The 13,345-nt window shown below is 31.6% G+C and overlaps 1 protein-coding gene across 1 annotated transcript in view; it reads right to left on the bottom strand.

Moving 5' to 3' along the window:
* Positions 1 to 11,722, bottom strand: part of CDH18 (cadherin 18) — a gene marked incomplete at both ends in the record, with an annotated part of 329,242 nt that extends 317,520 nt beyond the window's left edge. Inside the window, one exon of the mRNA XM_082621654.1 lies at positions 11,495 to 11,722. Within this exon, the coding sequence (XP_082477780.1) occupies positions 11,495 to 11,722 (228 nt within the window). The remainder of the gene's footprint in view (positions 1 to 11,494) is intronic.
* Between the last annotated feature and the right edge of the window lie 1,623 nt (positions 11,723 to 13,345).

The raw sequence follows: 13,345 nt of genomic DNA, 5'->3' as shown, positions 1-13,345 counted from the left end.
AGTGACGAGAACTGAGGAGGTATTCAATAAATTTTAAATGAATGAATATGACCTAGTCTCTAACCTTTGTCAAAATAAACTCAGCTGAGAAATATCATATGATACTGCTTATATGAGGAATCTACAAAAAGGGTGCAAATGAACTTATCTACAATACAGAGTTACAGATGTAGAAAACAAACTTATGGTTACCAAGGGGTAAGGGGGGGGAGAGATTAATTGGGAGGTTAGGATTGACATATACACACTGCTATATATAAAATAGATAACTAATAAGGACCTACTGTATAGCACAGGGAACTCTACTCAATACTCCATATTGGCTTATGTGGGAAAAGAATCAAGAAAAAGGGTGGATATATGTATATGTATAACTGATTCACTTTGCTGTACACTTGACACTAACACAATATTGTAAATCAACTATACTCCAATAAAAATATTTGAAAAATAAATTTGAAAAAATAAATAAATAAACTGAAATTAAGCTATGGTTCCAAACAAAACAAACCAAAGAGAAGACTATATAAAGTTAGTATATTTTAATTTTTTTTATATTTTATATTATTTTATTTTTTAGCATAGAATAGGATTTCACACCATATACCATTCTAATGTCTATAAATATAGTGACAAATAAACCATATATAGGGACTTCCCTAGTGGTCCAGTGGTTAAGAATCCACCTTCCAATGCAGGGGACGTGGGTTCAATCCCTGGTCAGGGAACTAAGATCCCACAGGCAGCAGGGCAACTAAGCCCACGTGCTACAACTACTTAGCCTGCACACTTTAGAGCCCATGTGCCATGACTAGAGAGAAGCTTGTGTGCTGCAACAAAGAGCCCAAGTGCTGCAACGAAAGATCCCACATGCCACAATTAAGACCTGACACAGCCAAATAAATAAATAAATAATAAAAAATAAAAGCAGAGATGGCTAAAACATTTATATATATATATATATATATGTGTGTGTGTGTGTGTGTGTGAGTGTGTGTGTGTGTGTGTGTGTGTGAAACATAAATAATCCTAGAGGAAAGAAATTCATTATATTTAACTCTGTGATTCTTGTAACAATTGCCTGGTATTTTCTTTATGAAATTCAAAAAAAGTAAAAAGTAGATGTATTTGAAGACTGTCTAGGCTCAACCTCAAACTAAATGCTTTTGTTATGTGAGGTCTGGTGCAATTAAATGTTCAAATATTCATTGGATAAAAATCAATAAAATAATGAAACATTTCCTGAGAATAATCTAATACCTATGTTGAAACTATTCATTTCCTTAGGGCAAATATTTGTTGAAATAAATCAGTCCACAATTAGTTATGAAGTGCAATATGATTTTTTGGAATGCATATTTCTACTCTTTCCCATTTTGGGAGTATTTGGATTTTCATTTCTACTTCTGCATGAAAATAGTGAATCATGGTAAAAAAATATTATTATTTATATATAGAAGAAATATTAAAAAGATTACCTAATCCAAAGATTCTTTTTGTGCAAAGAAAAACCTGAGGTAACATATGACAATAAAAGTGGCAGACAAAACTAATAAAGACGTCTCTTACAATAAACAATTATAAATTTAAAGTACAATACAACTGAGATATAAACAGTGAAAGGTAATTCACTGGAGAAAGGAAGGAAGAGAAGATTTTTACCAGGAAAGTCATTTGTAACTGGTAGACATTCAGATGCCTTTGGGGGAAATTAAACTGGATACAGGCCATGAGCAGGAAGATTTGGTTTTACATCTCCTAAAGATTGGAAACTATGGCTTTCAGTCCCTCAAGGTATAAAATTAGAAAGGAGATATCTGAACAAAGCAAGACTACTTGAAAACAAACTCCATGAAATGAAAATTAGACTATCTACCCACTAGCTTAAAAAAATAACAAGGAAGCGTGTGGTCTGTTAAGAGCTCTTGGTAGAAAAAAAGTTTCCTGTGATAAATTGAAACCCAAACTTGCAGCCCAGAAGAAAGGTATACAAGATTTATTTTTGTATTGCTAGTGTTCTTTTGTTGCTGTGTTCATTAAAGGTATGGATAAGAATCAATAGTTAAAATTAAAAATTAAAATATATTTAACTGAATCACTTTGCTGTAAACCTGAAAATAACACAATGTTGTAAATCAACTAACAAAAAGATTAAAAAAATGTTAAATAAAAATAAAATTTATTCAGATTTATGAAACCAATTTTTTGTCAGGAAACAAAGAAATAAGTGACTCTCTATGGATATTCCTCAAGCTATACTTTAGAGAAATCCCATCAAAATCCTCATTCCCATTTATCACACACTATTGAAGACAAGTGAATATAAAATTTTAAAAGGCATACCAGGATCAAATCTCCATGACTGTGGATAGACAAAAGAAATATGCAAATTAATCAAGCATGAAAAGAATAATAAAATTTGAACAAGATTTTGAAATAGGTGGCTTGCAATAATTAAAGTCATAAGAGAAGAAATAGAGGTCAAAATGAAAGGAGAGGTCACATATAAAAAGGAGAAAAGGAACCAAAAATAACTAAAAATTTAAAAATATATTAAATTTATATTAAAGGTAATATTTGAGTTTAAGTCAAAGAATATACTAACTATTCAACTTAGTTGAAGAGAGGATTAGAATGCTAGAAATGAATCTGAGAGAAATTATATCAAATAGAAGTTTCAGAATGAAACAATAAATGAGAAAAGAAAATTCAAAAAAAAAATAGATGGGATGCCATACTTCTGTAAAGTATAAAAATCCTAATAATTATACAAAAATACTGATTTCAGTCTGTTATGGATTGAATTTTGTACCAAAAAAATTCACATGTTGAAATTCTAACCCCGGTACCTTATTTGGAGATAGGATCTTTTTAGAGGACTGATGTCTTAATGGAAAAAGGAAATTTGGACACAGATACCCATATAGTGAGAACACCATGTGAATATGAAGACAGCAATCTACAAGCCAAGGAGAGAGGCTTGGAAAAGATCCTTCCCTCAAAAACTACAGAAGCAACCAACCTTGCCGACATCTTGATTTGACGTCCAGCCTCCAGAAATGAGACAATAAATTTCTGTTGTTTAACCACTCAGTTTATAGTATTTTGCTATGGAAGCTCTGGCTAATTAATACATAGGCCAATAAAAATAGAAAGCCCCCTCTCCCCATAAAAAAAGTCTTCAGCACCTAAACACATTAGTAAGTCTACAGACCACAAGAGACATAGAGATAATCCTGAAATCATCCTAAGAGAAAGAGATGAAATTTAAAATGGAATTTCAGCAGATTTCTCATTATCAAACATAGGGTCCAAAATAAAATATATCTTCAATAAAATGATAATGAAAAAACTCAACCTAGAATCCTATACACAAAAAAAACAGTGCTTCAAATAAAGAAAGGAAGTTTTTACTGCTTTCATGCTAAATAGAAAAATAAATAAATAAATAAAGGCCATATATAGGCAATAAGTAAATCAAACCAGGAGAAAGAACAGTGGTAGACACAGTATCAAACAAAGATACTGGTAAACTTGGGTAAATCTAAGCAAGACAATGTTTAAATGACTTTAATAATAATTTAAAAAATCTGGAAATTACTTTTAATAAATGAGAAAAAATGATGCTAGACAAATATAATATGAAAAAGGAGAAAGTGATTAATGTTGAAACATCCTAAGATATTCGTATTGTTTAGGGTAACTGTAATGGTATCAAATTTAAGCTTTCTAAAATACCTGTTAAAAAGAAATTGGGTCATATTTCAGTAAGAAGTAAACTGAACCCAAGAAGTTTGATATAGAAGCAATGGCAAGTAAAAAAGTTGTTAAATATGTTAAACATATAAATAACTATATACTTTATACATTAATACTAACAACAATAACAATAAGAAGAAGAATGAGTGATTGGGTGGCTTAAAAACAGTTTGGCTAGTAGGCATGTAAAAAGTAGAAAACACAATAACGTAATCAAAATGTGGTCATTCTACGTCATTGTATAGGAGGCTGATAGAGACACTAAGTTTTGATGTGAAGTCAAGAATGCACAAAAAATTAAGAGCGAGCACAAATATCAAAAACATACAACATAAAACTTTCAAACCAGCAGAGAAAAATCCCAAGAGAAGTTATTATTGTAGAATAAAAGAAGAAGAAAAAAAAACAACAACAAACAGAAAACATAGTGCCCATAAAATACAAAATAAATTGGTAGTAATAAGTCCAAGCATATTAGAAATCAAAATAAACAATGGAATAAAATCATTGCTTAGAAAAATAAATCATCAGATTGCATTAAAAACTTAAGTTTAAAAGTCATTCATATGTGTATTATAAATGACATGTAAAATGTCATTATAGTGATGTAATAGTATGGACAATATATTCAAAAACATTTTGATCAAGAAAAACGTGTTCTATTGGTGTCAATGTCGGATCAAGACTGGCACTACTGCCACTTTGCGCTGGATAATTCTTTGTTGGTGGGGGCTGTCCTGTGTGTTACAGAATGTGTAGCAGCATCCCTGGCCTCTACTAACTAAATTCCAGTAACACCACATCCCTACTTGTCACAACAAAAAATCAGGTCCACATTACAACTTTCAGGGACCCTTGGCCCTTTTGCTTTTGTGGGCCTTTTTTTGTTTTTCAATTAAAATGATAAATTCTATTTGCAGTTGCACTTATATAAAGACTAATATAGACAGCTATATTCATTTTCATATTTTATTCTGATTTGAAAACACATTATGACATTTTCCTGAACCCTGTAAGGAGCCGTAATCGTAGTGATTATGCAAATGAAATGAACAGACAATTTATCAGGGACGATAAATGCGTCCAGACATTGCCAAACACCCCCAGGGGTTAAAGTCACCTCTGGCTTAGCACCATTGATAACACTCAAGCCCACATACACACAGACACAGGTGGGTGCATTTGCATAGTGATAAAAAGTTCAAGAGGTGAATAAATGCATGCATTGTGTCCATAATAGGTACTGCTTTGTATTGATGATGTTTAAAATTTTTCTGGCATAGCATTGAGAAACGCTATATATAATGAATGTTAATGCTATTAATTTCAACATTTTTAAACAGTTCAGATAGAATGTCACTCTTCTCTAAAAGTAAAATTAAACTTAGTGAAATCTGATTTCTTAAAAAAAAAAACAGGTTCTATATCACTACAAATTAAATAAAGTATATACAAAATCAAATTTCTTTTTTATGCACCCAATTTCTTTTAGGACTGGATCTAAAGAGTTAAATTTCCATGATGACTATTGAGACATTTCTATATCCATAATGGAACTGTATGCCATGAATTAATTTCAAATGACATCATGTCATCACATTGTCACTTGTGTAAAATTTAAATGTCATGTTTTAATACAGGACATTTTCCATTTCAAACAAGTTATGGTAAAAATATTCATAAAATTATTGTCTTTACAATATCAGATGACAATTGGGACCTTTTCTTGCTGTGTGTTTAATTTTTAATTCAGAGTTCATGATGACATTAAAGCTATCTTTTCTTTTTCTGAAAAGCCTGAGCCTTCACATTCCTTCATACATGATTTATTCTCTCTTCAACCTCAAAATCATTTATTTAATTTGAAGCTACAGTACTTCATATTAAAAGAGATTTGAAGGTGCTCTTTTAAAGAAAGTAAAAAATATAAACTAATGGCAATAATAGTGATGATGAGAGGGGGATTTTCATGCACTGTATACTAGAAACTGACTTTCATTAAAGAATCAGACATCTTACAATTTGCTCTTTGGCACTGTCATAACTAATCCCCCTTCCCATGAAGAGATCACTTAACTGTTTCGAGCATCATTGCCTTCTATTACTTGAGGAATTTGGCAAGATGTTTTCTTAGTTACTTTATACTGCTAGAATTCCTTTCTTACCCTCTTTTTGTTTTTTTGTTTGTTGTTGTTTTAATAAAGCAAATTGGGAATAATTGCCTAGAGTCTACACTTAGCTACTTACACATATAGGACATGGGTAAAGAGGGGAGTGAGAGGTAGAATTTTAGTAACTAAATTCTTCATAGATGTAAGCAATATCTTCTCCATGTTACAGTTTATATCTAGAAAAAATTCTAACAGTTATAAGAACATACACCATAAATGAAGGGAAGTGAAGACAGAGACTATAATTTGTTTATCTTGAAAAAAATCTAAGTTCTTATTAACTTTTATGGTCAAGTATATATTTAATGTCAATATAGCCCAAACCCTAATGTAACACTGTTAATAGATTAGATACCTTAGCCTAAAACATGCTACTAAGTAGGGACACAGTTTTTGGTGTCTTACTTCTTGTTTATGATTTTTTTATTCTATTCTCTTTAATTACCAAATAATGAAATGTGGATAATATCCACTTAAAGATATACTGAAGTAAACAGAGAGTTTCCTTTATTTCTCATATAAGAATTCTTGGATAAAGAGGTCATCTACAATGTTTTTAAAATGAAAATAACATGTATTTATGGAGCAGAACACCTAGCTAATCACAAGCAATTATCGCTTGAAATATATGAAGCTCATTTCCAGCACTTGTGTGTTAAAAGACATTATTTCCAAAGTATGTCCTTAGTTAAATTCTAATAGTTACACATATTTAAATATTCCTAGCATGTACGAGTAAGAGTCAATATACTTTGCAGTTACAATCTGCACACTAGGATATATTCTACTGGTAAATATGAAACATATATGCAATACAGCCAATAACTAGTGTCCAAAAATAAGAAATCATGTGTATTTTAAATTATAATTTCTGATCTCTAAAGTAAGCTATTCCAGTTTTACACCATCTTTTTTATTCAGTAAGTAATATTTTCTAGTATATGTAATAAACTGTAGATATTAAGACCTGAAGAATGCATTTTTAATCTACTGTCACGAATTCTGAACACCAAAATCCTCAAATTTCAGAGGAATCCAAACCAAATAAAAATGTAGTTTCAGTCAAAGGAATGTTAAGAATGATCAAATTAAAATAATACATTTCTATAAAGCAAAAATTATAAACAAAGTCAAAAGGCAAACGGCAACTGTGAAAAAATTATTGGTAACATCACTGGCAAAAAATTATTTCATCTATTATGTAAATATCAACAAGTATAAGTTAAAAAGACTAACAAAAGGGCCTGAAGTGTCAGTTAGTAAAAAAGAAATATTCATATCCCTTCAACTATGAAAAGATGATCAATTTTACTCATAATAAGAGAAATGTAAATTGAAAGTACACAGAGATGCAATTTTTCACCTATAATATTTGTAAAATTCCAAGTTTTACAATCCCATCTGTTGGCACTGCTGCAGAGAAATACTTATTCTCATACATCAAAAAGGTGCAAAATACACCACCACCTATGGAGGAGGATCTGGTAACACGCACCAGAATTAAAGATTTATTTATTTTTAAATGAGAATCCCACTCTGGGAATCTCTCCCACAGATACACCTATATGTATGCTAAATGATGTGTGTAAAAGAACATTCAATACACTACTGCATGTAATGCAACAAAACAACAATAAAAACAAAAACACCAAGTTAATAAACAGAGATTAACAGAGAGTTTATAAACAGATATTTTTGTGTCAATAATTTCAAATAATTATCACAACCATTAACATGACTACAAAAAGCTATAGTTTATAGAACCCTTTCCAGTGAATTACCACATTTGATCATTAAAATAGGCACTGAGGTAGATTCTGTGCAAATGGAAGATGAAGTAGTCCCAGAACCTGCTTTCATAGCATTCACAGTCTACTAGGTGAGGTAGATATCTTAAGGAGGAGTTCCAAATATTTTCTGTAAATGTTCATTAGTAAATATTTTATACTTTGTGGACCTTAATTTCCCTTGCCACTATCTAATTCTACCATTGTAGACTGAAAACAGCCATATACAATATGTAAATGTAAGTCTGGCTGTATTCCAATAAAACATTATTTACAGAAACTGAATTTGGATTTCATTTCATTTCCATGTATCACAAAACATTATTGCTTAAATTTTTTCAATAGTTTGGGTTTTTTTGTTTGTTTGTTTTTGTTTTGTTTTTTTAGTATGCAAGCAATACCAACACATGCAACTAGATGAGTTTGTACACAGGCTGTGGTTTAACTAACCCATAATCTAAACTATAAACCAAACTTTATAACACACATGAATTAGTAACACAAATGTCAGACAGTATTTCTCAGCGTTACATGTAAGGAAACAGAAATTCAGGGAAATAAGACACTTGCTAGTTGTAATACAGATAATAAGCAGAGAAGCCTTAACTCAAACTCAGCTCTTTACTCACTAATCATTACTATCTCATGAAGGCAATGAGTCTACTCTAATGCTAGGTGTGATACATGGCCTGCACTTTAGGATGTGTGTGATATTTTATACAAAATTATGTTCGTATAATGGAATTCATTCAGCTCTGTTCAATTTTGAAAATAAAAGCAGTTTAAATGGTCTATATTAGTTTATACATACATTTTGGAAAAGAGAGAACATTTTTGTTGTAAAACTATAATGACATTACCATATTTTTTTCCAAGAAGAAAGGACTTACTTGCAAACAAAAGTCCTGTATTTCTAAAAAGAAAGGACTTACTTACTACTTATAGCTTCCTTACTCTAATCTTTCAAGTATTTAAAAAGATCTTTAATAAGTCCATGTGGTTATATCCATGAGATATATTCATACACTAGTTTTGGTATGTGATTTCTCATGGCCTTTACAGTCTGAAAAAAATTATGGATTGTCAACTATAGTTATCTGTATACATGTATAATTATATATATATATATATATATATATATATTTTAATGGTGAGATGGTGTATGTATTATACATGTACATATAGTTATACTATGTACCATTAAAATTACCTTATGTTCATGGCCTTAGCTTCATTAAAAAAAAATCTCTTATTAGTGAATAATGCATATTGACCAATGTCAACAAAATAAATTCCCTCATAATAAACACAATCACTAAGAAAAGTCAAAGAAAATTATTATAAACAATATAAAAGAAATTGGTAAGTATCAAAACAGTTTGGCTTGAGCTCTTATCAAAAGTTTCAGATGTTGTTTTATAATGTGAAATATAACTATAGATACACAAAATTACTATCCAGAGCTCAAGGATGACTGGAAACAAACTTATATAATGCATGTAGAAAATATATTATTTTAATAACAAATATTGCATTGGATTATTGTATGATTATTATTTTGTATTGTATGATTATTATTTTGTTTCTGTTGACAAAATTCCTGCTGGAATTTCAGTGACAGAAGGGAGTAAAGGAGATAATTTTCAGCTCTTTGGAGGTACTCCCCTCTCATGCTTATAGTAACTGTAACGATTTTATCTTCTATTCAGGAACACTTTGAAAATATATGGCTCTCGTTCATTATGAATGTATTTATAAGTGTGAATTATAAATTATCTTCTCTAAAAAAATAATGGAACAGGAGGTTATTATAAGTACATGTGGATTGTTGAACTTTGCAGGGTTTTTTGAACTGTCACAGTTGTGTATGTACATATATATGTATGTATGTGTATATGTATGTATGTATGTACATGTGTTTGTACGTATGCAGGGGGTTATGGATGAGGGGAATGAATCCACACAATCAAGTTAGAATTGCTCATAAAGGCAGAAGAATATTGAGTAGAATGATTATGTATGAGTGAGGGGCCCCAGGTCAGATAGGGAATAGGAGGGCCACAACTTTAGGTGTGACCCTTTAAAGTTGTCTGTCAATACTACAACAGAATGGATACCAATTTCCACAGAACCTCCACAAAGGAACAGATTCACAGCCCTCACCACCTCCTGATGGCTAACAAGCTCTCAACCATATGTTCATTGGCACCCAAGCCCAGAAAGACTGTTTGCAACTAATCTACTGATTGAGGTTTTATTTTTCACTCAAACTAGGCGACCCACCAAAAAATGAGAAGCTATCTTATCTTTCCCTAACCTTTTCTAGCAAATTTTGTTTCCGTTTTTTAGTTAAATTTAAGTGACAATAAATATTCATAATTTTTTAATAATATATAATTTTTCCTTTTGGTACTCTACAAAGGAAACACTTTTCTGTTCCTTTTTTTCTCCCTCCTTCTCAAGGATTGAGAGGATTATAGAAAAAGGATTTTGAAGTTCATAACAAAAATAACTTTATAGTAATTCAACATATTATGTTTTTACTTTAGTACATTTATCTACATTTACTTCATGGAACAGTCTGTAGGAAAAAAAGCACAGGATGAATATGAGGGGTTTTCCTTCTTGTTTTAATATGCACATAAGAAAATTATAGAATTGTTTCAGATCTCTTTTGTGTTTCACATTCTGACTTCATAACTCCTGCCTTGTATGGAAAATATAGCTGCAACTCAGTCGCTGTTGGAAAAGGGGCAGAACAGATGGCTTGTGCTCCTGTGCTGCCTACACATTAGGGAAGTGCTGTGGCTTGGATGGAGTACTATTTTTTTTTTTTTTTAGTACTAACAGTGCTAAAGTGAAAATAAATAGTCAAGCAGCGAGGCAGAAGTCATTGAGCCTGCAAGTCATAAAGATTCTACTGCTGTGACTGCTGCTTTTCCCATAGGTACTGAACAAACCTAACTGTGGCTGCTTCCAACAGTCAGTAATCTATTAGAAGGTCTCTCTACTTCCCACTCTATTCTTTACCCTGGAGCCTTGACACGTGCTTAAACTGTCCCTTATTACTGAGTGTACAATTTCCTAAAGGGTTTGACAAGCCATTAAATTGTCTTGTCTGCATTTCTGAGAGAGAGGGAAGTTGGTCTGAAGTTACTGATCATTTTGTCAACTTCATTCTTTTGGAATTTTAACAAAACCTGTACACCCAGTTTATATTTAATCTATATTTAAATAGATCGATATTTGTATGGAAATTAATTTGGGGGATTGGAGAAATATCCATGTGTTTTTAAAGGCTGACTTAAATTCAAATACCGTCTCTGTAACAATTAGCAGAAATATAGTAGATGTCGTATATAGTGTCTTCTTTTTAGCCTCATGTGCAATAGCAATAGATTAAAAAAAGTTGTATCAACATACCAATAAATGACACGGTGAATTCTAATATATCTTCATGGTAATAAAGACAAAATTACTGAATTGTGTGTTTAATTAACTGTCTCCATTTTACATGAGAGAACAGACAGAGTAATATGCTGGTAAAGAACATTCAGTCTAGTCTGTATGAACCGATGTTTAGGGAGATGTGACATGATTGGTGAAGTTCATTTTTTTATAATTATTATTTTAAAATGTTTAGAATAAGAAATAACATTCTATAACATAATTCACTTAAAGTTCCATGTCTCTTCAAATCCAACTGCAACTCCATCCTCATCCCACCTCCCAATTTCCCAGGAGAGGAAAAAAACAAACCAATAAAGAAAAACTTACTTTTCCAACATATTGTGGATCTGGTCCCATATGTTCTTCTAAAACAAAGAACTGATTCCAAACCCATCCCCTTTTGGGACGGTGGTGGACTTCGGTTTCACCTTCGATGTGTTTGGTTTGGTTTCTTGTCCCCTTGATGGAGCTGTGTTGAGCAGTTCCATAACACCTCTGCACAAAACAGAGACACACGAGGACTGGACAGATGCAAGATGTGCTCGTAATTTTCATTGTAAGATAACTTTCCAGTTCACAGTTTTCTTCCTTTTCCTTGTCAGCTACAAATGCTTAGTGAGCATTCGAGAGAGAAGCCAAAGCATCTTTTGGAAGGACAGTCCAAATTAAATTGTTTAGTGTGTCCATGATTTAACTGTCCAGCAGGGAAAGGTCAGACTACATTTACATCCTGAAACACTTGAAGAATCAAAGCTGTAGTTGTGTGATCCTAAGTCTTCACAACTGGTGAACAGGGACAACCATTTTCTACCTAATCGAAAGAGAGAAAATTATATACATTACAAAACATGGCAGTTTTAAGTATTTGCTCTAAATGCAAATTATACTCTTCTGCAGGGTGATGATGATAGGAAAAGAACACATGCAAGTTATTTTGGAAATAAACACAAGCATACATACACATAGCCAGGCATAATCCTGCATGCTGCATTTTTACAGGGACATACATACTTGTATTTTTAATTCTCAATTATATATGTATATATATATCGTTGAATATATATATCAATATATATTATATATATATAGTTTCAAATAATATATACATAAACAACAAAAATGAAGCCCTAGGGAGTGTTAAAATGCTCAAATATTGACCACGAGTATGTGCATAGAACTGAGATAGTATGATCTCTTACACTACCTGATCTATTAGGGACTCCACTGTAAGTGCAATTTTTTTATTTGTTTTTGTGTTTATTTTGCCTTTGTTAGATGTGATACAACTTACTGCACATTCTGTACATCAATTTTCTACTACATATGACTCACACAATTTCAACAAAATACTCCCCAGGGTTGAAAAGTTTTCACAAACCATCACAGCAATCAAGTATGTACTGAAATTGTTTAGTAAGTAAAATAGAAGAAAGAAGATGGCTGAAAAAATTGTATGTCACTGAAAGTTACTCCACGCTTGGGGATAAGATTGGCACAATTGAACATGAGTAATATTAACAACCGAATCATAGCTTGCATGGGTTTTAATAGACCTGTAGATGATGTGCTAGGATTTGATCTTTACCTCCAGGCAAGACAGTGATTCAAGCTTGGGAATGACACTACACAAAATTCTAGCAGCTAGGCCAAGAGAGGTATAAGGAAGAAAAGGATGGTGGTAAAAAGAACAGAGGGGAAAATATTTTGATTTTCAAGTAAGGAATGCTGAGGACTTGGACTTAGGTTTTAGTACAACTGGACAATAAATTAAAACTTGAGAAACATTTCTGGAAGACAAAAGACAGGATTTGGGACAGAAAAGCTTGACTAAGATTATTAGCTTATTGAAAACACATAAAACTGTGTAGCATGTTTTGCTGTATTTTTATATATGCATGTTTCAACATGTGTTTAGAAAAAAATATAATGACTCAAGATTATAGATATTCCATCTAAAAAAAAAATAGATGAATCACTTTCTCACTCCATAAAATTCACCCTTGCAAATCAGCACAAATAGAAACTAGATCTAAATGAATTGCAAGGTGGTTGACGTGAAAATATAAATGATCTTAAAAAGTGAATATAATCAGTCATAGTATAATTATTCTATTCAATTGAGAAAACTAAGTAGGGGATGAAAAAAAAAATCACAAGACCCAGAGCAAGGTGGTTTTC

Source organism: Mesoplodon mirus (genome assembly GCF_964341445.2).
Source record: "Mesoplodon mirus genome assembly, chromosome: 5".
In the NCBI taxonomy this organism is placed as follows: domain Eukaryota; kingdom Metazoa; phylum Chordata; class Mammalia; order Artiodactyla; family Ziphiidae; genus Mesoplodon; species Mesoplodon mirus.
The sequence above is the reverse complement of the archived record's forward strand: the minus strand, read 5'-3'. Positions and strand labels throughout refer to the sequence as shown.